The 24,117-nt window shown below is 36.1% G+C and overlaps 1 protein-coding gene across 2 annotated transcripts; it reads left to right on the forward strand.

Annotated features, from left to right (window-relative positions):
* On the forward strand, nucleotides 1-22,920 carry LOC129358153 (protein phosphatase 1 regulatory subunit 1A-like). Of its 2 annotated transcripts, none has more exons than XM_055027018.1 (7): nucleotides 1-396; nucleotides 11,026-11,086; nucleotides 16,454-16,491; nucleotides 16,640-16,703; nucleotides 17,556-17,738; nucleotides 18,551-18,673; nucleotides 20,024-22,920. In XM_055027018.1, exons 1-7 carry the CDS (start codon nucleotides 316-318, stop codon nucleotides 20,101-20,103), a joined length of 630 nt encoding a protein of 209 aa, XP_054882993.1. In that variant the 5' UTR covers nucleotides 1-315; the 3' UTR covers nucleotides 20,104-22,920. The 2 variants fall into 2 exon arrangements, with proteins under 2 accessions (XP_054882993.1, XP_054882994.1); XM_055027019.1 differs by having other exon boundaries at nucleotides 16,460-16,491.
* The last annotated feature ends 1,197 nt before the right edge of the window (nucleotides 22,921-24,117 follow it).

Genomic DNA, 24,117 nt, shown 5'->3' on the forward strand with positions numbered 1-24,117 from the left:
GTGTCCCTGGCTCAAAATGCCCTTGCCTGAACACTGAGGGCTTGGAGAGGCTGAGAGGAAGGAGAGGGGAGCTGGGAAAGACACGCCGGCAGGTGCTGACGACAGGACAAGTGTATAGGTCAGAAATAAGAAAGCTTATTAGGGGAAGGTAGGGCAAGAGATAGAATAAATAAAAACTAAGAAAAAAGAAACTGGCCATTTTTTGGGAAAAGCTGGAGCCCACTTCTTTTTTTTAAGCCTGGTTCAATTACCTCTGCACGGATTCTCCTCTTCGTCTTCTTGTTCTTGCTCTCCTCTCTGACAGACAGCACCACCATGGAAACTGGGAGCCCCAGAAAGATTCAATTCACCGTCCCCCTGCTGGACACCCACCTGGACCCAGAGGCAGCAGAACAAGTAAGACGGAAAGCAATGGAAAATTTAAAAAGGGAAAAAAAATGGGGAAGGAAAGCTGGCTGTGTGGATTATTCAGAATCTGGATGTCTTCATGAATGGATGTTTGGAAAAGTGAAGGATCTATACTTTCAAAACAAATTGTTCAAGATTATTAGTAAGAATAAATTATTAGATTCAGACAGTTGAGTGGAATTTAACCAAGATCCATTTTTGCTGAGCTGCTCAAGAGAGTGTGTCACAAATTCTGTGTAGTCTTTGATAAAAGCACAAGAAAAACCTTTAACACTTGATGTATGTCCTGAATGCAGAGCAGTTGTAAGGCCAATTAATTTATGATTGATTTTTCCACCTACCTAGACTCACAGCTTGGGATTTTAGTAGTTGGCACTTTGGGTCCTAGCAGTGTTGAAAGTGAGGTTGGAGTTCAAACATGCCTCCCAAGGGGTTTATCTGGCCAATTGAAATCTAACATCTTTCAGACAATCAACACTTCAACATAGGAAAAGACTGCAAAATATACCTTTATGCACGTTGATTTTGAAAAAAAAAAAAAGTATATTACCGCTTTTGTCAAGATCATCTATGTTTTTCTTAAATCTATGTAACCTTAACAGCATGTTTGGTTAGGTAGCTCAGCTGGTCAGAGAGTGCTGCTAATAATGCTGAGGTCATGGGTTCAATCCCCATACTGGCCAATTGAAAAAATAAAATCAACACTTCAAAATTGGAATAGGCTGGGAAAAAAAGATCATTCATGTTGATTTTGAAAAACTCAGATTGTGAACACTTATCTCAAATAATATTTATGGTAAGATCATGTAAGTTTTATCTTAATTTCATGAAAACTCATTTTTTGTTTTCACAGATTGACTGCTCATGGTTCCAACCTTTGAAATGCCAAAATAGATTCTGTTGCATCATAGTTTAAAATTTAAATCACTATTGCTGGTGTAAGTATTTCTCCTTCCAGCCTAATAGTAACATTAGTGTTTGTCATTAGCAAACTCATAATGTTTGTTTCAAAATATGGGGTGATGTAAGAAATCTGCATTTTATGAGATAGGAGGGAATAAGGCTTAGTCAGTGGAAAATCCCCATGCGAGCAGTTCTTGTGCCTGTGGAGAATAGCGTGTGAAAATATGTCAGGTTTTCTCCTTTTTATTAATATAGAATGAAGATGACGGCTCATTCATAATGAAAGAGAGTTGCGTACAGCCAGCAAAGCTTTAAGAGTCTGCCTACATCTTCTTCTTCCCTGTATCTTTCTACTTTTCAGTGTTTTCTTCACTCTGACTGAAAAACACTGGGGAACTGTGGATGCCTGGAGACTTCTCAATGCTTTTCTGTTTATTTATTTTTACCTGTGAAATGATTGTCAGGAACTGTGTGAGGTTGTAATCAATTTCAGGTTAAGGCCAAGACAGAACATTCATAGAAAGTTGAGTGGAAGGAAAAAGCATGACACAAAAAGGTACACCAGCATCAGGGACATCCACAGACTTGAGAGCATAATCCAGCTAAATTCATTCAGAAATTTGGGAGAACTTCTTACAGGGTTGATTGACTGCAGTTTGGATTCATTTAGAAACTAAGTCTGAAGGAAGAGTGAAAAGGCACAGAATCCACATTGCTTGAAGTTCAGAGCATTTCAGTCAGTGGTGATTGTTTCTATTACAACCCAGATCCATCAATTAAGGCATGTCTGTCAGGTTCTGAGGCAGCCAAGCCCCAGACCATCACAATGTCACCACTATGTTTGACAGTTGGCACAATGTTTTTTTTTTTTTCTGAAATGCTGCATTATTAGTCTTTCCCCTTTTGTGGAAGCTATTTTAGTCTCTTTCTCTATTGTTGAATTAAGAAGGCTGAGAAAACCGAGGCATGCAGCATATCAGATTTTGTTCTGTGTTCCTCATTGATCTCCTGGATGAGTTAGGGTCATTTTGGTATACACTATTCATAAGGTTCTCCACTCCATGGAAGAACCACTCCATGGTTCCTCCATTTCTGAAGAAAATCTCATTGTCTGAAAAAATCTCAATGTCTTAAAATTGCTGTTTATCTCATTCCAGACTAATAGATGTTATGATTTAATTTCTGATCTGTCTTTGAACTTATTTACTTTGTGGCATACTGATTTTGGAGGTCTTTTGCCAATAACATGTCAGGTATGGCAATTTTAAGGCTCTCATATCACAGCTCAACTTATTCAAAATGTGTTTATAGAGAGGCTCACAATATTCTCTGATCTTGTGTTTGCTTCCTTATACTCAATAGTACACATTTCCTTTTGGCTGTGTGCAAATAAAATAAAGTTTTCTTTGACCTATAAAACCCAGATGGATTTTAGCTCACAACCTCAATACAAGCATGATGAAACCTTTCATGATGTGCCAGTGGGACTCTTCCTTTTCAGGATGCATTTTCAATTTATTTCAGCATTACTAAGAGCATCTCGCTCTCCATGCTGGTTCTCAAGTGGCGTTGTATTTTTATTATAAGTATTACTGTGACCAGAAAGCCCAGAAGGGGCAAACAAACAGAGAGGAACCTCTGAATGTGAATAAAGGATCATGTTTATAAATTTCACACCAAAGGGGTTTCACTCATGCTTCAGTAATCCTTGCCCCCTGACACCTCTCAGCATTGTAAACCAGCCATATGGAGACCTGGGGTGTCAGTCAGGGCAGTCTCAGTGGGCTCCTGATAGATAGCAGCAAAAACAGCCTCATATTTCACCAATACGCCAACATTGCATAAATAGACCTAAAAGAGCAGATTGGCAAAACTGTATAAAGGCCTAATGACTAATTGAAGACTCTCAGTTTGGGAACTCAACCTAAAGCAGAGAGAGTAAGTCCTCTACTCCAGATAAAGACTAATTGAAGACACTTTCATTGGACGTTTTAGCTGAGTTGGTGCTGTGTCCGCTACAATTATTACATTGCAAATATGCAGAAAATTTAGATCCTCTGTTTTCTATCTCAAGCTGTTGGCAGTCATTTTATGACAACTTAAATCAGCATCTTACTGTGCCATGATACACTTAGAACAACATTGATTCAAAGACTGCTCCATAGTGTTTTGTGCTTTTTGTACTTTTGGATTTTGTTGAAGGATGGCAAAGGGTGTTAGCTTGAGGAGCAGTGTACCTGCTGATTTATGTTGAAGTATCAATGAAGAAGAAAGGTACCTGCAATACTTGCAGTAATATTGTGAACCTTATGCTCATTTAATTTCAGTATTTCACCCTCTGTGCAGCAGGCATTGCTGTAATTGGAAACAGGGACATGACTGAACCCTCCTGTAGTCCACTGTGCTTAAAATTTAGGTCAATATCAACAAAACAAAGCTTATAGAATTATGTATTCTGCTAGCAAGCAGATTCAGTGTATTACAAAAGTATTCAAACATTCTTTTTGGTCAAATCAAAACTTCAACTGAAAGTTTTTCACATTCTTCTAAAAAACTAATTTATGAATGGATGAAGAACACCTGTGAGCAGTGTTCAGGTTTTGCCAGAGATTCTCAATTGTATTTAAATCTGGACTTTGATCACTTGTCAGACTAACTATGTTATGTAGTTCCTGAAATGTCTTTGTGGTCTGATTTCATCTATTTATACATGATCATGTTTGTATAGAATATTTCATTTTATTTTTGTTCATTGCCACTAATTATGCTAGTTTCTCACAGATGTCTCTTCTTTGGGTTGAATGCCTGCTTGTCTCTGATTGGCTAAGATGCCCTTTAACCTCTATATAGACACATCGTTTGTCTGAGCTCTGTAACAAGCTGACGACAGCACTTGGGTGAGTTAAATACTATTCTCCAGTGCTTGCTATCCCTATTTTTTATGCGTCTTTCAAAGGGCTGATGATTCATTGGGATTTTTTGACTCCCTGAGGAATGTTTATGTCAAAAGTACTGAAATTTCCTTCGCACTTTAGACCATGTCAGAAAAGTTTTTTTTAAAGAAAAAAGTGTCCATAACTGGAATAGATGTTGAAAAACTGCAGTATTTCAGGTTGTTTTAAGTTGACAAAATGTAAAGACATTCTGAGGAGACCAGAAATAGATCAGTAATTAAGTTATGGATGAATATATTAAGTGGTGACTCTGGACACTGTAGGAGGCTGTATTTACATCAATGCAGAGTCTCAATGATGAAAAACCTGCTTGTTATCAGAATGTGTATGAATTTTTGGTTATTGTACTGGACAATGAGAGTAAAATTGAAGTTGCCTATAAGAATCCAGAAGGTCTTTATCAACTACAAAACAACCTACTACTCCTTCATACATATGGTTCAGTTTTTAAGGGTCCTAGTCTGTGTTGCATTCAGGACGAACAACGCCCCCGGTGTTGGATGGGTGTGAGTCTGGCATGAGTGACATATCAGAACTCACCACTGATCACAGCTTATGTGTCATACTATTTTGAAGTAATAATAACCACTTGCCACTTCACAATTTGCAGTTTTAGTTTAAAATGTTTGGATTTCCTTGCTAAAGTAGCTGAAACATGCTATGAAGGTAGATCTAAAGCTACAATATGGCTCAGGACAGCTAGCAAGGTTAGATGATTTCCTGCGACCCATGCTTTCTCATTTTCTGAGCATATTTTGAACTAAAACATGTTTTTCTTGTTGCTTTAATCACAGTTACCAAAAAGGTTCAGACATCAATTGGGGTCTTTCTACGTTAAGTATGGCTTGAGTTTTCTTGGTAACATCCTTTTTCTTCCACTCCAAGTCCATAAAACATTTACTTGCCAGGTTAATAGAAGTCACAGAGATTTCAGAATGGCCTTATGCTCATGGAGTGCTTCTCTGAGTGATAATGATGAACCTTAGGGATGGGTGAAAAATAAAAAAATTAACTGAAATGGCTGATATGCATTTAACTGTATAAAAATCCCTAATTATCTCTATATAAAGTTCTGAAAAAATAGAAAGTGAAAGCCATTTATTCAGTCCAGGGTCAGAAACCTGAATTTAATTAAGAACTTTGTCAGTACTAAATAAAAATAAGTCATTATTGAAATTTGCAGATGAGCTGTGGTTTCCTGTCCGTCCGTCCGTCCGTCCGTCCGTCCGTCCATCCATCCATCCATCCATCCATCCATCCATCCATCCATCCATCCATTATTTTCTGCACACCTTTGTCCCCAGTGGGGTCGGGAGAGTTGCTGGTGCCTACATTTAATTTCTGTTCTGCTTTTGTGTCTAGTGCTAAATTTTGTTCAATTACCAACGTTTTGTGCTGAATTTAAATCATTACACTTAGTACCCAGCAGTTAATGGTAGAAGGGAAATGTTTTGCTATCAAATGAAGTACAAGAGTTCCTGTACAGAAAAATGAAGGTGATGTATGTTCCCCCTCATTAAATTTATTGCACACTGACCTTTTCTAAAGCCATCACTAATGCTGAAAAATGTTTTAATATGATCTGGACTTTGTTTTCACCCCACTTTAAATCTGATTTATGAAGTTTCATTAATTAAACGATCTTATTATCAATCTGATATTAATTATGTTGTTTTCCTTTGAATGATTATAATATTTTTGTTATGCAAACCTATTATTTCTAGTGCTTTGTTGGCTGTAACAACACTTTTCTTTAATGCCAATTTATCCAAACAAGGATTTGAATGGGTTGAATTGAAGTTGTATTTCAGTTTTTTATTTCTATTTGTACATATGTCAGAGTGACTCAGAGTTTTAAAAAGGTATAAGCCGTGCTACTTGCTACAACATAAAATACATAGGGCTATAAGTTGTAGTTCAGGCTTTTATTTAATAAAACCAAACTTGTGAGTGCAACCCTAGCAGACCTGACAAATAAGCATTGACCTTATGTTTTGTTTTTTAATGCTTATTTTGCTCATTATATCTCTCATTACATATATTTATCTTTTGATTCAAAATCTTTAGTTGTTGTACATCATTTTACTTTAATTAAATGTGATTTCCCCCCCCCCTCTTGTTATTGATGGGGAAACATAATCTTAGTAAATCACAACATGCAGACATAAGTGCTTTTTAGAAAAACTACATATAGTTAGAAGTATGTTGTTTCTTAATGGGAAAGTGACTCATGACGTTAGAAAGCCATTTATTGCATGCAATTCAGCAATGAGACTTTGTACTTTAATGTTCCCTACAATGACTTTGTCTTTCTATCTTTGTCCTTCTCCAAGAACATTCAGACCATTTAGATCATCATTAGTCTTCAGTTAATGTGCAGACCTGAAAAGACTTAGAAAGACAGAGAAAAACTGAAAGGGTATTAGAGGAATGCAAAACCCTAGGTAGTGATGTAGATGTTTCTGGAGTAATTCATCTTAATCAAATCAAAGTGAGCCCACTGTTGGAGAGTCTGAGAGATTCATTATGGAGGAGCTCTTGTCTGAACAATGCCAGGATCACATGTCAAATGACAGAATGAAAGATGAGAAATCGTAATCATCCTCCTGGACTGATATATTCTCTCCATTTTGCACAATTTCTGATCTTCTTTGGCTGCCCCAGTGACAAGCCTTGGGGAAGGTAATTTCCCCTTTTATTGATGTAGATTGTTTTCTTCTTTGGAAATATTTCATCATTGACCAAACCCCTCTGAGGAGGGATGAATCAAACACCATCTCAAAAGAGCAAATTCCTGTTCAGACATTTTAACATAGATTTATCCCGAATCCACAAAGTTTACTAAGTTTGACAATCTCTTACTGAGAAGCTAATAAGATCATTAATGTTTGAAGCCATAAAATGTGAACAATAGATTTATTTTAATTAAACTATCCTGGTTCCAATCGACCAAGATTTAAGCCAATAAAGATGTTGAGCATTCCAAATAAATCAAAGCCTATGTCTGAAGCTGAACTAAAAACCACAGAAAAGCCAGATTTTTATTTTTTTTAGTAGTTGTAAATTTTATTTACCTACAAGTTTGCTCTGATCAATGTTCATTTGGGAATAAAAACTAAAAAAGATCATGAATAAATTTCATTGTTTAGCAATGGAAATATTACACATAAAAATTGAGTCAGTGTATTCATCACTGTAGTCATTAATCCTACATATCTAAGTGATAAATGAATGCAGGGGTCTACCATTTATCTGATCTAGAACATGAAGCACTTTTTCCTCAGTCTTGTCCTTGAATCTAATTTGAATGCATCACTTTGTAAAACCAAAGAGGACCGACTTTTGCGAGGATGACTTAGAGATCAGATAAGAAAACAGAATCATCTAGTTGTAAATAAATAAATCTAGAAAGTTTTAGTTGTCCTATGAAAATAAAAAAGCATTTTGATTTATTTCCCAAGATTTGTTCTTCAGGTATTTTTTTATTTTAGCTTGAGGACAAAGAAAAATAAAAAGAATGATTAAACCACTCTAAGGTCTATTTTTGCACATGAAAAATTACAAAGCAGAGCCATGAACATACTAGTGGAGTCACAACCCTGCCATTTTTGGCTTGACCTATATTTTACAGCTTCGGCTTTTCCTGCCCACCAGTTACTTTCAAACAATGCTGCTGTCCGTTGTTTCGAGATGTGACAGGCGTTCATTATTAACAGACTGTGGGTTGAAATGCAGGCATGGTGGCTTGAAGGGCAAGTCCGTTCAGTAAGTGCTGCTGTTTGTGCAAGTGGAAGATCAGGGAGTTTTCTCTGCTGCAGGGTGAGAAGAATAACAATGACTCTGGTTGTAATCAGTGCAACACAGCCATGGTTGTCCTTTAATGTAGGCCAGTGGGTTGACTTTTTGGAATGGAAAAAAGACACAAAGCTAAAACTGTTAAAAGTGCTGTGTATATTGCACTAGATTTACAATCCAAGTGTATAAGTACTCTCATGACTGACATGGATGTCATAGGACAGATTGACGCTACTTTTAAATATCAGTAATGAATTCTCATTAACTAAACAATCTAATTATCAATCTGATATTAACTATTTTTGTTTCCCATTGAATGATTAGTTGCTTAGATATTTAAAAAGACCCGGGGTTAATCCATTTTTTAGCACTGTAATTAATTTCTGTCAGAGATAATCACTTAAGCCAAGATCATAGAAATAAAAACCCAAAACAGAAGAAGCCGCTGCTTCAATTAAAGTGTAGATTTATTTGCAATCAACATAATTTATGATTATAGAGCTTTACTGATGAGAAACATGGGCAATGGACTAAAGTAAGAAAAGCATAGAAATGCAAGAAAATACTTCATTCAAACAGCTTTGGCTGAAACAATTAACTGACCTTCATCTAATCAGTCAATAGATTCACGCTCTACGAGCTGTAAGACCTTCACAGACATTTTCTTGATCCTTTGTTTAAAGGCTTCTTGTCTCTTCTGATTACTTGTTGGTTTGTGTTTTAAACTAAAAGCATGTGTTGTTGATTCTTTGAGCAGACTGACCAGCTATTAATACTTTATCCGTCATGACTTGTGAGTGGAGGGTGGATCAAAGTCCAAAATGAATTTTGGACAAATATAAGAAAAAAATTTTTTAACAAAGAATCCAAAAATGAAGCAAACACAAAAATTATTGAGAACACAGGGAGCCAGAGCAAAAAACACTGGAGCTGGGTAAAAAGATAGGGTAAAACAAAGAAATAAGATCCAGCTAGGACTGGAAGAATAAATAGAGAAGACTGGGACTGATTAGATAATGGTAATGCTAAAGAAAAAATAATGACGCCAAAGTAAAACAACAGTTTAAACATGTTTTAAGCCAGCAACATTTTGGGTGATTGAAACAAGAATTACTTTTAGCAAGCATAACTGTATATTTAATGACACCAGAAACAAGCTTTTGTACCTGAGTTTTGATCAGACTTTCCACACATCTTGACTGTACGCATTAATATGCAACATGGTCACAATGGCTCAAATCAAAGGATGCAATCATTACAGTTAATAACTGACATCTGTTTTAAAGTGAGAATCTGGCAACTTTCTCAGAAATTACATGTAATTGTGCGCAGGAGCTGCATACCTCCGCCTGGCTGCTATCAAAAAGAAAATTCATTTATCATCACATATTCACACCCTTCTTGTTGGGCAAGGTTGTGTTTTTCATATCTGAATCACATCTCTTTGAATGTACTAAAAAGATTGATCTCACTCTGCTTCTTTTTTTTCTTTTAATCTGGTCACATTTGAACCTGGAGTCACAGAGTGAAGCTTATCAGTTCAGGTCTACAACCTTGTGAAGCTCCAAAATCTAATATCTGCAGCACATGTAAGAGAGAAAATATAAAATAAATATTAACTTGTGTTTGAAGAGAGACAGAAAGAGAGTGAAAGATTCAAGCAGCAATGAAGATTAATAAAACTGAAAGCAACAATGTTTGTTTACCACTATTAAATACATTTAGGTGCAGTTCAGAGTGATTTTACATGGTGGAAAAAAGTAAGACTTTTTGATTTCTGGTTCAGATGGATATTTTTAAGCATAATTTTAAACCATCTAATTTTAAAGTTCCTTTTTGATCATAAAAACTGATTATGTTTTGATGCTGCTTTGTTTTGGATGAGTTGTTGCGAAGCAGGCTTCCAGAACGAAGACCAGACTCGACACCCAGCATTACTCAGCAGCCTTGTCAGCTGTGGTACAATTGTTTACGCTTGTGTAAATCAAGAGGAGGAAATGTGACGGTGCTAAAATAATTAATGCTATTTAAACTAACCTTATTGTGGGGCTTTACATTAATTGAGCAATGAAATTAAAAGTAATCTCCTGCTGCTGGATTTGTCTGAGGAATAAAAATTTTTCTCTCAAGAGCATTTGAAAGAACGTATTATCAAGCAGTTCAGAAAGGTTTTTGTTTTTATTATTTAATTTTCTAAATATGTATTGATGCACATGATTAATACTGCTCTGAAGAGGCGATATTTTATTTGTTCTTGCAATTTTATGTTGATTAAGTCTCCTATATATTGATAGTTCCAAAAAGGCCTTTCTTTTATGAATGCTCTTTTTTTTTTCATTCTTCATAACACAAAAAAAATCTCAACCCTCACATTGCAACTACCCTTTCCATCTGCAGTGATCAAATAATACACTCTAAAGTTCTGCACCACTTCAGAGCCGTAATCTTTAAACATCACTGCTCAGTTATTTTCCTCTCTAAGTGAATGTTCACTAGTGAAAATCTTTCTGTAGTCACTGCATGTTGCCACTTCTGATCCCAGAAACAAGCAGGAGGTGGAGAACTATCTGATCTCAGTGCTCAGTGCAGCAGAATACAGCCTTGCGCTGGTCCAAATCAGCCATCTTCAAAGTCTACAGATTCCCAGTTTTTCTGGCCCTCCAGTCGTCTGAAAGCAGCAGGACCTGGATGCTGGGCTGACCTTATTAAGTGCTCATACTGGAAAAGGGCTGCAGCCATGCTGATAAAATCTATTCAAATAATTTGGTAAATGCAAAGCACTGCTTTTCTGACCATTGTTTTATGATTGACTGTGTGTCAAACTGAACACCTTCTGAGAACGAAGATCTCAAGAATATCGACAGAAAATGGAGAGATTTGTGAGAACGTTCATACACCCATCTGTTACTAAAACTGTGTCAATAATAATTAAATAAATTCCTGAACAAAACATTATTTTTTTCAGATCAGAAGACGCAGACCCACGCCTGCAACTCTGGTGGCATCCAGTGATCAGTCCTCACCAGGTAGGAGACACATGAAAATAACATCCTATAAAGAGACATTTTTTTTTCCCTATTTTTAGTTGTGTTTCACACACACACACACACACACACACACACACACACACACACACACACACACACACACACACACACACACACACACACACACACACACACACACACACACAAAACACAGTTTGAAATAAAATGCTTGAGTATCCTGAGTCACTATTAAATGCAACTTCATTGACTGAAGTCATTACTCCAAAATCTTGCATATTCTTCAGGCTAACATTTTAAACACAAATGAGGAAAACATATTCCTGTTTTTCAGGTTCACTGCACTTATTCTGCATCTCATTCCTTGTAACCACGAAATGAATCTTCCTGCAGCATCACAGCACCAAAACCAGCTAAGAGTTCTCTCGTGGGAACTTGACGATCAAACATAACAGCGAACCTCTGAGGACTTTTCTTGCTGTATGAGTCATCCTCCCTGGTTTCCTCACTCCCTCTGTTGATTTGGGAATATATTTATGTGTAAAGTGACCCACAACAGAATTAAAAGATGAACGCAGAGAGAATAATTTTCTCCTGCTGGTATTCTCTGAATGAGGCATGAAGTGATGAGTCATGATAAACAGAAGACTATTAGTATGCTCAAATCTCACAATTTGATATTTTCCCCACAGAAAGTCCCTCAAGGCAAACATAAATCTTGATGCATATTTAAAATTGTTTCCTTGTATATAAAAATAAAATTTTAAACCATAAAAGCCATTTTAAGAAAACCAAAGACCATCTGAAATCAATTTGCTGAATAAGTTATAACAAACTAAGGAAGCTGAGCTGAATATCTGCAGAGAATGATTAATTACATACAGGTGAGGTCAGAACATCTTAGTTTTATTCACGAGTCTCACCCAGGGCAATTTTCTCTTTCTAAGCATCCCTTAGAGTAGGACAACAAAAACAAAAAAGTGTTTTCGGTGCTTGACTCAATCCCAGGTAGCAAAAATACCACACAACATTTTAATTAGGTTTTAATGTAACCCATTCTGGGTCAAATATCTTCGCTTGGATCTGAGTTGCTTTAAATATTTTAGGTTTTCAACTAGATATGAGCAAAATGCAATCCAGATTACTAAAAAGGGTGGCCTTGTGAACAAGCACTTTGCTTTGCTGCAGAACCGAAAGCTTCACATTAGATCCAAAACATGGTTTCATTACCCAGTCTCGAGGTGCAGCAGCCATAGTTTCTATGCCGCACCTGATGGGATGTCTCTCTGGGACTTAATATATTGTTGACGTTAGTGGGTATGATGATTAGCAATCAGGAACAAGTCAAAATGGGATCAGCAAATAAACAGCAATTAAAGGTAGCCGTGAACAAATTGTCTTAGATGAAAATTATGTTGTTTTTGTAGACATTGCTCATTGTTCACAGCTATTAATGTGCTTTAAGTTTGTTTAAATTTCTTTTTAAATAGTTAGGTAAAAACCCTCACAGTAGTTTAAAGTATTAAATCTTTCTCATATTCATCTTGAGGGGATCCGTAATCACTTCTAATTGCCACAAGCAGCTAAAGAAGTTTCATTGTCGTTGAAGTGCAGCTATGTGGCTTGCTTCTTGCTTAGCTCTCATTAAACCTCCCACAAATGTCAAAACGAAATTAAAAACTGAACTAATGAGGTGGACTAAGTCAAGCAGATGCAAAGACACACTGAATCAGATGCAGACACACAATATCACAGCTGTCGTGATCAGCTTTTATGTGCTTTTGTGTGAGAGAGTAAAAGCTTGTGGGAGGGGGATGGGGCTGAACAGTTATGATGATCAGAAAGAAGAGCTGCACTGGTGCAGTAATGGTGTGCCCCACATCAGATAAATCCCTGCATTATTAAATGCGCTGCATATTGCTCTTCTCTATGCACTGTGATCCCCAAAAGCACATCAGAGGAGCAGAGACAACCAAGATACACACTGAGCATAAAATAATGAAGATCATGAAGAGACTGAGGGTGACTTCGGTTTTCTTCAAGCCTGACCCTACAAACTGGAGGGTTTCTTATGTTCACCGATTCTTGAAGTAACTCGATCAAATATGTGTGGAAGAAGTGCTGACTTGGTTCTCTCTTGAAGATTTATTAGTGAAATCTAAATTGCTTCATGCAAGTGCACAGAATTAAAAATAGCCATCATTCCTCCTAATTCAGAAAGTGTTAAATATTTTCAGCTGTCTTAAGAAATGTTATGAACATTGGAGTTGCCTGTCATATCACTTTGCTTTATATGCAATTTGTAAAACCTAAGTATTTTACATAGTGCCAGAGATTGCAAGATCTTCCTCAGTCTTGCAAAACAAAATTGATTTGTTTTTTTTTATTGGATTTTGTAGCACTTTAAAAAAATAAAGTACATTTATTACTCCCCCCGGGCCACAGATCAGTAAATAATAAGGGATTCAGTTTCCCTCCAAACTTTCAGTTATCAGTCAAATTTTCTTTGCCACAGATTCCCACCTGTCTAAATTGCAAATGTTGTGTAACCTAAGGAACGGTAAACTTAGTGAGACCGTATTCATTTTAGGTGAAGATTGAATCATAAGACAAAGAAAAAGTGAGAATTTGACTTGTCAGCAGTTTAAAAAATTTTTAATAGTAGTTTGTGTGTTTTCCATCAAAATTAAAAACATCAACAGATGTTTTGCAATGGAATATATGTTTATTATTCAATTCTTACCATCTTAGATATTAGATTTAGAGTCCTGTTTAGGATTTGTTGAAATAGCTATAACAAATAAAATGTCCAAAGGTCCACAATCTTCCCACAGTTTTCTTCTAGTTTTAGCTGATTTGTATATGAAAGGAGACATGAAGACATGAGATAAATCATGTTTCTATTTTCTTCATTGCTATCATTAATTCTGTTGTGAGCTTGCATCTGCTGCAGAAGTACACTTGGTGGTTCCAGCTTCAGCATGAAAAGAAAGGAGCCACTTCTTTGCAACAATAGACAAAACAGGCTCTTCCTTTCATACTCTGAAGGAGAAGCAGGATTACACACGAGACATTTATTCTTTAGTTTATCAAATACATCAATATTTCACTGCAGCACGAATTTTCAATCGTTTGTCAGACAATGCAATTGGTTGTATTTTCTCCTGAGCATCTTTGAACTGAAAGTAGTTTATAGTTTAAACATATTAGAGGCGACTGGCTGCGAGTCAGAGGAGTGTCTCTGTTTTCATCTTGTTGTGTTTCATCCAGTCGGCTGGGAGTTGCAGTGATGGACTCATCACTACTGGAAAAAAATTTTTTACTGGCTTTTTTCCTCATTCAGCAGCACAGATGGGCCGCACACAGAGATGAAACAATCTGATAAGCAACCATTTTAAGGCCAATCTTTATTTTTGTTGACCCAAATTGTTTTCAATTTTTGTTATAACTCAAAGTACAGCTTCTTGTTGTTTTCAGGATTTCATTCAATCTACTGTGATTTTAGCAATTGAACCATGACCACTTTGATCCTGTATAAATGCATCTGCATTTGATTATAATTTCTTAATTGCCCAGCTCCCACTATGTTGCCCATTTCCATGTTTTGATGATGAAGGCAGCTCGTCTTCTTCCACAATAATGTCTCATTTGGCTCTCAGCAGGTGTCTGATTAATTGAAATACTTGAAAACAGCTGAAAAAAGGGAACTGAATTTGCATTTTTTAAAAATGACATTCAAATGAGATTCAAAGCAAGGTTGACCCATTTCACACTTTATAAACCAGTTGTCATAAGGACCTGAAACAAGAGCAAACTCATTATTATACAGAATATAGAAAATTTTAAATGAAGGGAGAAGAGTAAATGTGGCTTTTTTGTCCTATGTTGCTTGGTTGTTGTTTAATGAACCATATTCATGTTGCTTCTCCATAGCTTTATGCAAAAGTATGAATGAAACTGAGAGAAAATTGAACTTTTCCAAAATATTTAAAACAATACTGAATTGAGTGTATTTTTGTAAAGAAAGAAAAAATGCATAACAAATATAATTAAAATAACATTTAGTAGCATTTCTGAAGGTCTTTATTCACTTCTGGATTAGAGTTTAGTGCATAAAGAAAATGAAAGAAATAAAAGCACTATCTTTTTGAACAGAGCATACGTTTAAGTAGGAATATTATATGCAAGTTGGCACGCAAGCACACTCACACGCAGACGAACATCGTTTGCAGTGCCGAGGGATGCGTAGGTTGCCAAGCAACTAGGTGGTGTCCTAGAAAAAAGTTTCAAGGCTGTAAAGCAGATTTTGATGTAAGTTAAAGATGCTCACTGTTGATCAGAGGTTTTACTGTAACAGAGTCAGCTATTTCATTTAACATGTTTTACCGCGTCAGCTCTAAGGCCTGTACTTGTACAGCACTTTCTCAAGTACAGAGAACTCCAAAGTAATTTACACCATTCAGTCATACAGATGGTGCTAAGCTACTTTGTAGCCACAGCTGCCTTGAAACGAGGCTGCCATGCATTTGGGGCCACAGGGCCAAACGGTGTCATGTAATTTGAAATTTAATCACATTTTAGAATCTCATACATCTTGTGATTTTGCAATTTTCAAAGTATTAGTAATAATTCTCCACTTTACATGGTGGAAAGTTAATTTTTTGCAATTTAATATGGAAACATGTTAAACAAGTTGAACATGCTGAACCACAAGACAGACCCAGCTCAAATATTATGTTTAAATTCACTTAAAAGGGACAAAACTAAACTGAGTTTGAGTGCCAGATGGCTCAGCCGGTAGAGTGGGGTCCTTGATGTGGTCGTCCCGTGTCTGACTCCCAATTTTGGGCAATTAGCTGGAAGTCTTTTCTCTCTCCCTGCTTCCTCTTCCTCTTATTTCATGGTCATTTACTGCTAAATAAGGGCCACTAGAAATAAAAATATCCTGTAAAATATGACAGGACAGTTAGTTGTCCAGATGTTGTTTGCGTAACTTTGGTTAAAAATGAAATACAAAAATGACAAAATTTTTAAAAAGTACATTTAAAAAGTCAAACATGATCAACATCATAGCAAATAAACTTGTCTTTTCTGACTACATAGAAAATAGGTTTACACGACTCATAAGTTGCAGGAAAGTTTTTTTGTCTTTGAAGGTGGATGTAATCGACGTGCGTCGTCGTGTTGTGAGGCTCAGTGCTGGGCAAAAATCAGGCCCTTGTATCAGATATGTGATGTGGGCGGAGGTCATCTTCTCCTCTCTGCTCTCTCTGGATGCACAGCTCCATCTACGAACACAAAATCTGAAACAGTTTTTTTTTTGTTGCAGTATTGTGTTTTTTTCTATTTCTGTATCCAGAACTAAAGTGATTGTTTGCTTTGTGACAGAAATAGATGAGGATCGGCTTCCAAACCAGCTGTACAAGGTAATTCAACCAAGCTTTCTAAAACACAGATTCACTGAAATGTGATTATTAAAAATAATTTAAAAAAAACTCCCTCGACTCAATTTTCATTAAATTGAGTTTCAGCTCTATTCCGTCTTAGTCGATATGAAATGTTGATATTTTCCAGGCTGCTCTGTTGAATTCTCCCCGACAACGAAGAAAAGGACAAAAGGGGACACCAACCATGAAAGGTACACTGTTTTATCAACCTTACTGTCTCTGTCGCATGTGTGAACTTTAAATAAATTCCTCTCCCTGAATTAGATTTTTGTTTTCAGTATGAATGACTTTTGTTTAATGAAAACATGAAGTAACATGACCAAAAAGAAGGTGCTATTGTTGCATCCCATTTCCACTTTTTAGGTTTAAATCACTTCTAGTCACTATTGTCAGCACAGTACAATCTGCATAGAGTTGGCTGGTTAGTGAGGGAAGTTATTTCTATCTTTAGGGTCCAATTTTTAACTTGGTCTGTCATTGTGGCTCTTGCTTCGCCGAGAACTCATTATGCGATTTTTAGACTGGATCTCCCCTCCAGTCTCTATGTTTTGGATTATAAAATTGGCCTACATTAGAAAAACTCTATTGGTTTTTGGAACTTTTATATGATGCTAACAGTGGAGGAAACGAATGCCAGGGAAAATGAGCAAGTTGATTTACAACAAATCAATAAAGAGGCTAAAAAAGTGCACAGTTCTGAGGGAGGGACGATCATATGTAGTCAAAGTGACAGAATTTTTTATTAGGATGAAGAATAAACATTTGGAGACATATATTTGAATGTTTGTCTTTTTGACAATTTGTTTGGGGTAATCTCTGATGGTCAGAAAATTTTAGTGGTTTAGTTTTGAACATGTTTAATCAGTGGTACATTTTTTCCCCCCTTAATAGTGCAGGTGGTTAATTTAATAGAAAACATTTTAAGCTGCTAAAAGTCTTCAGCTGGACTTCTTCGTCCTACAACAAACTCTTCATCCTTAAACTTCTTTTCTCTGTTTGGTCTTTTCGTCCCCTAATGTCTTTCTTGACGTCCCTCCTCACAGAGCTGCAGTTTCTTGTAGAACATCACCTGTACAGGCAGCAGCAGGGAGCTGGAGACGAGTGCTCCTCAGAGAGCTGCTTGTCTGACCGGCCCAGTCCCGACTCTGTTCCCACTGGTGAGGAGCTCCCACATGATGACGATGCCACTGCAGAGGCCTTTGAAAAGCTGCGCTGCCAAATGGAAGGTAAGTTAGAAACCAAAAAAAAAAAAAAAAATGCAGGGAATAGATAATAAATTGGTTATGTATGTAGTTCTTAAAACCCACTTTATAAGCAGTTATTGCGGGGTACTTTGATTGTACACTAAAATGTTAAGTCGTTATTTTTTGACACTGATTTCTTCTCTTCAAGCTATAACATTGCAAATGTTTTTGTTAAAGCCACTACATGCATAAACATCTTTGCAGATGCTGTCTGTCTGAGCTAAATTATTTTACTTTCTCTGACAAAAATAGCCTTGCCTGGCGCAACCAATTCAATGTAATGGGAGGTAGAGTTAATAGCACACACTAACAATATTTGTAATTGCCCTCGACTAATGCATTCTGAGTGTAATGGGCTTATTTTCCTGAAGCAGTAGCAGTGTTTAAATTTTATATCAGCCCACAGTGTTACATACAATACAGAAAGCCGCCTGTCAAGATTGCAAGATGATTGTCCTTTCTTTGAAACTTTCGCCAGTGGAGGCTTAAATGAAGTTCTCCGTCTGGATGAAGGAAGCAAAGCGGAAGCTGGGGAAAGCAAATCAATGACCATTAACACCAGTTCTGTCGAGTATGGATTCACTCAAAGATCAGTGGTTTAAATTTGTTGTAAGGGGTAAACAACCTTCAACTGTAAATGCCAGCTGGCATTGACTGATGAAAGGTGGAGCAGCTCTGTTCATCACTTGAAAACTACTGCTGCAGGATATCGTTTCGTCTTTAGCACGTTGAGTTTTGTCTCTGGCTGTAGTTTCTCTCTGATCAACATTCATCTGACTCTCTGCTCCCTGCAGAGTTCTCCAGGGAGAGCCTATTAGATGCTGGCGGTGAACTTGAGTGCCCCCTTTCCAAGGAGAAAAACGATTGTGTGGCCTCTGTAGCAGATCCCTCGTCCCAGAAAGAAAATGCACTAACAGGTAAACAAAGATCAACCTCGCTAAGACGCAAATCTTTTGCTCCCACATCTGTTTCTGTTTCACAAAGGGACACTTTCACTGTCCATTTACCAAGTACACATGGTTTATTTATGCAAGGTAAACAAGATTTGGTCAGTGTCAAGTAATCATGGCTTGTCAATAAACAACTGGAAAGTGGCCTTGACTTCATGTGTGAAATATCCAGGAAGAGAGTCACTCAGCTGCTGGAGGCATGTAACTGAATATCAAGGTTGAATATAGATAGATGCTAATATCTAAAGTGTTTAAACAAAATCTAAAAAATATTTGTCCTTGCCCCAGGTAAAAATCTTCAGTTTACTATTTTAAAATAATATTCCAGCTAATATGTTACTAGCTATTTTACAGGATCCTAAGCAGGACTCAAACACTCTGCAGACTGAAATAATTATTACCTTATGCAGCAGATGGCTTAAGAAACCAACAGACTATCACTGGAAAAAGGACAAAGATTGTGTGATACTTGACTGGATGCAGGATTTGCAAATCAACATGTATCAATAGGTTCTTTAAACAGTAAAATCTGCAAACATCTTGATGAAATAGCAAGGAAATAATGCTTCTTTCAACCGAACCAGAAAATGTATTCTTCATATTTTTGGTTTTCATGCATTTAAATTCCCTGGGAAAATTGAAACTTTGACATATAATCCCATCAACAGGTTCCTAAGGAGATGTCGGAAACTGTAAATATGCAAAAAGGACAAAATTTGTTTTTTCATGAAACATTGTGTGGTCTAAAATAAGTAAAATTTATTTATGTAGCACCTTGTGCAGTTGCGGATCACTAAGTAAGTACCTCACAAAGAGAAAGTAACAATTAAAAAAGAATTAAACATTGACAAAAGACAAATAATGTATTCAAAAATACTAACAATGAAAAACAAATGTTGCAATTTTTAAGTATGCTGGAATAAAAATGTTTTTGCTGCCTTTTGAATAGGGCAAAACCCTGAAGGCAATGGAAAAACAAAACAAGCTTGTTTGCTTGTTGTAAAAACAAAAAAGACTATAAGGGGATACAAGACCTGTGGTTTTACAATGAGTTAATATTGAGCATGAATATTCTTCAATAGGAAAATATTCTTATCAGTAATGTATTCAAAATATATCTGATGCTATGGAATTGACAAAGAATGCAACAACTACATATATTTATACAAAAATATTAAATGAGGTAAGATACACTTTCAAAAGAATAATATGTTACCAAATATTCATTCACTTTTCATGAAATTTCTCCAAAGAGTATTGAATCAAAATCATGCCTCCGTTTCTCAACTCTTAGTATTCGTTTGTCTGCATTTTCAGACACAAAGGCAGGAGCATCCAGTGAAGATCAGCCCTCAGGGAAGAAGACGAAGAAAGTCAGCCTCGAGACAAAGAAATAAAGACGTCTGTGGAGCCAAATGTTGTCCAGTCTGCTCAACACACTGACAAAAGATTGTCCATGCAGATTGAGGAACATCAGGGCATCGCTATACCTCTGCAGCCAGGCTTTAGTTACCACCTCAAGAATAAGACAAAATATTTCTTTATCTGTTTGTGAAAATTAAACCACATTTTTAATAGTTTTTACTGTACTGCTCTGAAGCTTGCCAATTGTGTGTCTAATCTGAGATTCATGCATCAGTGACATTCATAACTGTGCTTCATACATGATATTCCCTCGTCTTGATCAAAACAAACAACCAAAAATAGGACAAGACTTTCTTTTAGAGATGTTTTAGTTTGTGTTATGAGTTTCCTATTTCACGTCGGATCAATAAAATGGATCAGCACATCATAAACAAAGGGATCTAATGAAGTTTAAATTGTAATTAGAATAATTAGGGCCTAATTATGTGAGCAGTGTGTTGAGCGAAATTTATGCGATCACCTAAAACACATGCATCACCTAAAACACATGAGCAAATCATAACTTGCTGAGCTATGATAACTGATTAATTATTGAGTTCAAAAAGTGGCCCCCCCAAAAAGTAAAATGACTTTTAAAAATCAATTTTTCCCCATTTTTATAGTTATGCAATCCTTTTATTTATTTTTTTAACCAAACATGCACCTACATAAAAAGTATCATCACAAAGCCAGTGTTTTTTTGTCCAACATTGTTCTGAGCATTTTTTACTCATTACTGCAATGATTGTTTAGCATGATTAATAATGCTTCTGAAAGAAAAATTTACTACTTAGTAGAACTGATGAAAACATTTTCTGTGACTGGTATTAGCATTCAACCGTGCTACTAATTTTTTCCAGCAGCTACGCAAGTTTGATTAGACTTTATTTTTCCGACTTTATTTTTCCATAATTAGCATGTAGTTGCTTAAACGAGGAAAGATAGCATATTTTAAGATGAAAAACGTAATTTCTAACATTTCCCTAAATATTGCTACCACCTCACAGCATAACATACTAAAAATGTTTACTTACAGTACTGTATCAAAATCCTGATGAGGATTTTTTTTGTCCTGATGTCAACCAACTTAAGCATATAGACTGACAATTACAGCCAGTTCAATAGATGTAAATGTTTGTAAACTAACACACGACACTTAATCAGTAACAAATCACAGTTTTAACTGGACAGTCTGAAAATGCTGCTCTAATATGTAAGTTCACAAAACACTTCACACATTCATAGCTTCATTTCCTTCTGAAGATGAATCTGGATCTGGTCATACAGAAACAGTTTTTAATGAACTTAATGTTTACATTTTTGCTCCCTGTTGAACTGCTGTTCATTCCATTTTGATTTTTTATTAATTCATCATCTGTGGTTCCAGTAATTTCTGTGCACAACAAAAACAGTGGTTGTCACCGCTTTGTTTTACTTGTCCTGCAATTTAATGTCAAATGTTTAAGTTGCAGTGTGTGCAACAGTCCCCTTCACTGACAGCTGTGTGTCCTTATTCAACAAATCAAGAATACCAGGCCTCCTGACACACACAGTGACCCACTGCAACCTCTTTCTCTCTGTACAACCATCTTGGTAGATTCTCAAGTAAAAACTAGATTTGAACGACAAAATAAAGTGCATGAATTATGTTTTTCAAGTTGTAATGATTAATGAAAAATTGGCCATGCAAAAGACATTTAGTTGGTGTGGCAATAAATCAAGGAGAGGAGATAACAATGAGGAGAGTTTTGATGATTTTGTCCAAAATCAAAATGGATACTTCTCTCAAATGATTTATTTCAAATTGAACACTTGAGTTTGTGCATGTATTTTTGTGTCTGTGGTGACTCTGTGAAGGCCTGGAAACTGGCTCAGAGTTTATCTCAGTCCTGCCTAGTGACTGCTGTAATAAGCTCTAGCACACTTTTTAACAGACAACAGTCAAGTGTGGAAAATTAATCCTTTGAGTTGGACCCATGAGTATTGTACTTTCTGAAAAGAGTGACTTTTTAATGAGTATTTTATTTCACTGCATAGACAGAGTTACATGTTGCTCCTCCATATGGAAAGCAATTTAACCACCAGATTGTAAATGTGTGGCTGACAAGTTCATTACATTGGGATAAATCTGAAGATTAATTTACATATTTTGGATTAGCAAGGGGAAACTCATCTCCACTAAGCAAACTGCACCATCATTCTGAACATATCATTGCTTATTGGGAATCAGAGCAGGCCATAATAAACATCTAAATGCATGGCACTGAATGTAAAGTGATGATATTTTTAGGTCTGAATTTGAGGGATTTACTATACATTGCTGTATTTTATACAACAATCTAAATATTTAAATATGGGAACAAATTGTAATTGCTGCATTCTCTGTAAAATATTCTTCTAGTTTTGTACGTGCTAAAGAAATTATGAAGCGATCACCACTTTTTGAATTGTTCTCATCACGTTCTGAGGTCTTTGTTTCATTGCAGTGGCATTATCATGTAGATTATGTGACAATCCCTCCAAAACCTTCCCATCATATTTACCATGTCTGAAAGTAACAGAACATCTTTAGTTAACAGTTGCAGCACTGGCAATTTTCTCAACAACAAACAAAGACTGTAAAACATTCCTGTAAAAGCTTTCATTTCCCCTCCCCTGTATTTATGAACCCTGTAATGTTTGTGTTTTGGATGGTAACTGTACTTTAAATGAATTATATTTGGAAGTTTTTGTTTCTGTTTTAATTGAATGGATAGCTGATTTGGGTGTGTAATCTAGATTTGTTTGATACAATAAAATGTTTAAGTTGGTGATGGGTTATGTTTCTTTGACTCGTATCCAGGGTCACTTTCTATGGCTGACACGTTATTTCAGAGTCGCTGTCAGAGTCAGGATGTGTGCCGTAAGCACAGTTGGTCAAAAATGTCTCCTAAATTGTCAAAAATAAGAGCGAGGCTAAACTTACCACTGCACCATTTGTTGTGGGTTTACTTGGGGTAGAGTTTGACTTAACCCTAAAAATAGACCTTTTAGCTTAAATAATTCATTATATTTTTACCCAAGAGTATAAAACCACATAAATTTTTTATGAAGAAGGCAGGATTCAACAAATGCATTTTGTGACACTGCAGCAATTTAAGTTACAAGTGATACCCCTACAGACAAAAAAAACACACTATTTTTAGAGCATTTGTAGGCAAAGTACATCATCATATATACTGTATTTTTATCAGATCTATTCAGAAAAAAGAAGAGTTGTGGTTAAAATATGTTGCAAAAATTACAAAATTATGTAGTTTAGATCTATGCATGACTTACAACTTTGAGTAAACTGGAGCGCTGTGGTTATTGTTTGCATTCTTAAATCATGAACACCAGAAAATGTTTGTTATAAGCAATGAAGTGAGGTGTGAGGCAATGGTAATCTTACAATAAATGTACTACATTTAAAAAATTAAAAAAGTATTTACATATTGGAAACCATTTACATCTTAATGTCTTTAGCTTAACCTCTGCTGAAAACAATCTGAAGTTTAATACTCAGTTGTGGCAGGGTTAGAGTAAAATATGTTCCTACTCTATGCCTCCTCCTGCTGGGGGAGTAGAAAATGTCAGAAAATGGTCACATTACTTGTAAATCCTGTTTTAGTGTCACTAGTTCCTGCTCAGTACAGAAGATTGAAAGTCACAGTACCTAACATTTTACACAGCTTGTGTTTCTGCCTTTGTCCAAGTTGAATTAATTGATTTAAAATTCTTGTCTAAATCCAAATGCTGAAAGTTAGTTTTGGTTCGACTGCATACTGCTACTACTCCCCAGTCATGGATTATCTAGAGCTATGATTAAATAGTTTTTGTTGTTGTTGTTTTGTTCTTCATAGTAGTTGCAACTTGCTCAACATTTCTGAATAGCTATGGCGCCTTATTGGAGCAGCCGAATCACCAGAGCTATGGTTGCTTAAATTTCTCTCTGAAAAAAAATTGTATGTTGTCCTGTGTTTACACTT

The sequence above is a fragment of the Poeciliopsis prolifica genome, unplaced genomic scaffold (genome assembly GCF_027474105.1).
Source record: "Poeciliopsis prolifica strain line A6 unplaced genomic scaffold, Auburn_PproV2 SCAFFOLD003, whole genome shotgun sequence".
NCBI lineage: Eukaryota > Metazoa > Chordata > Actinopteri > Cyprinodontiformes > Poeciliidae > Poeciliopsis > Poeciliopsis prolifica.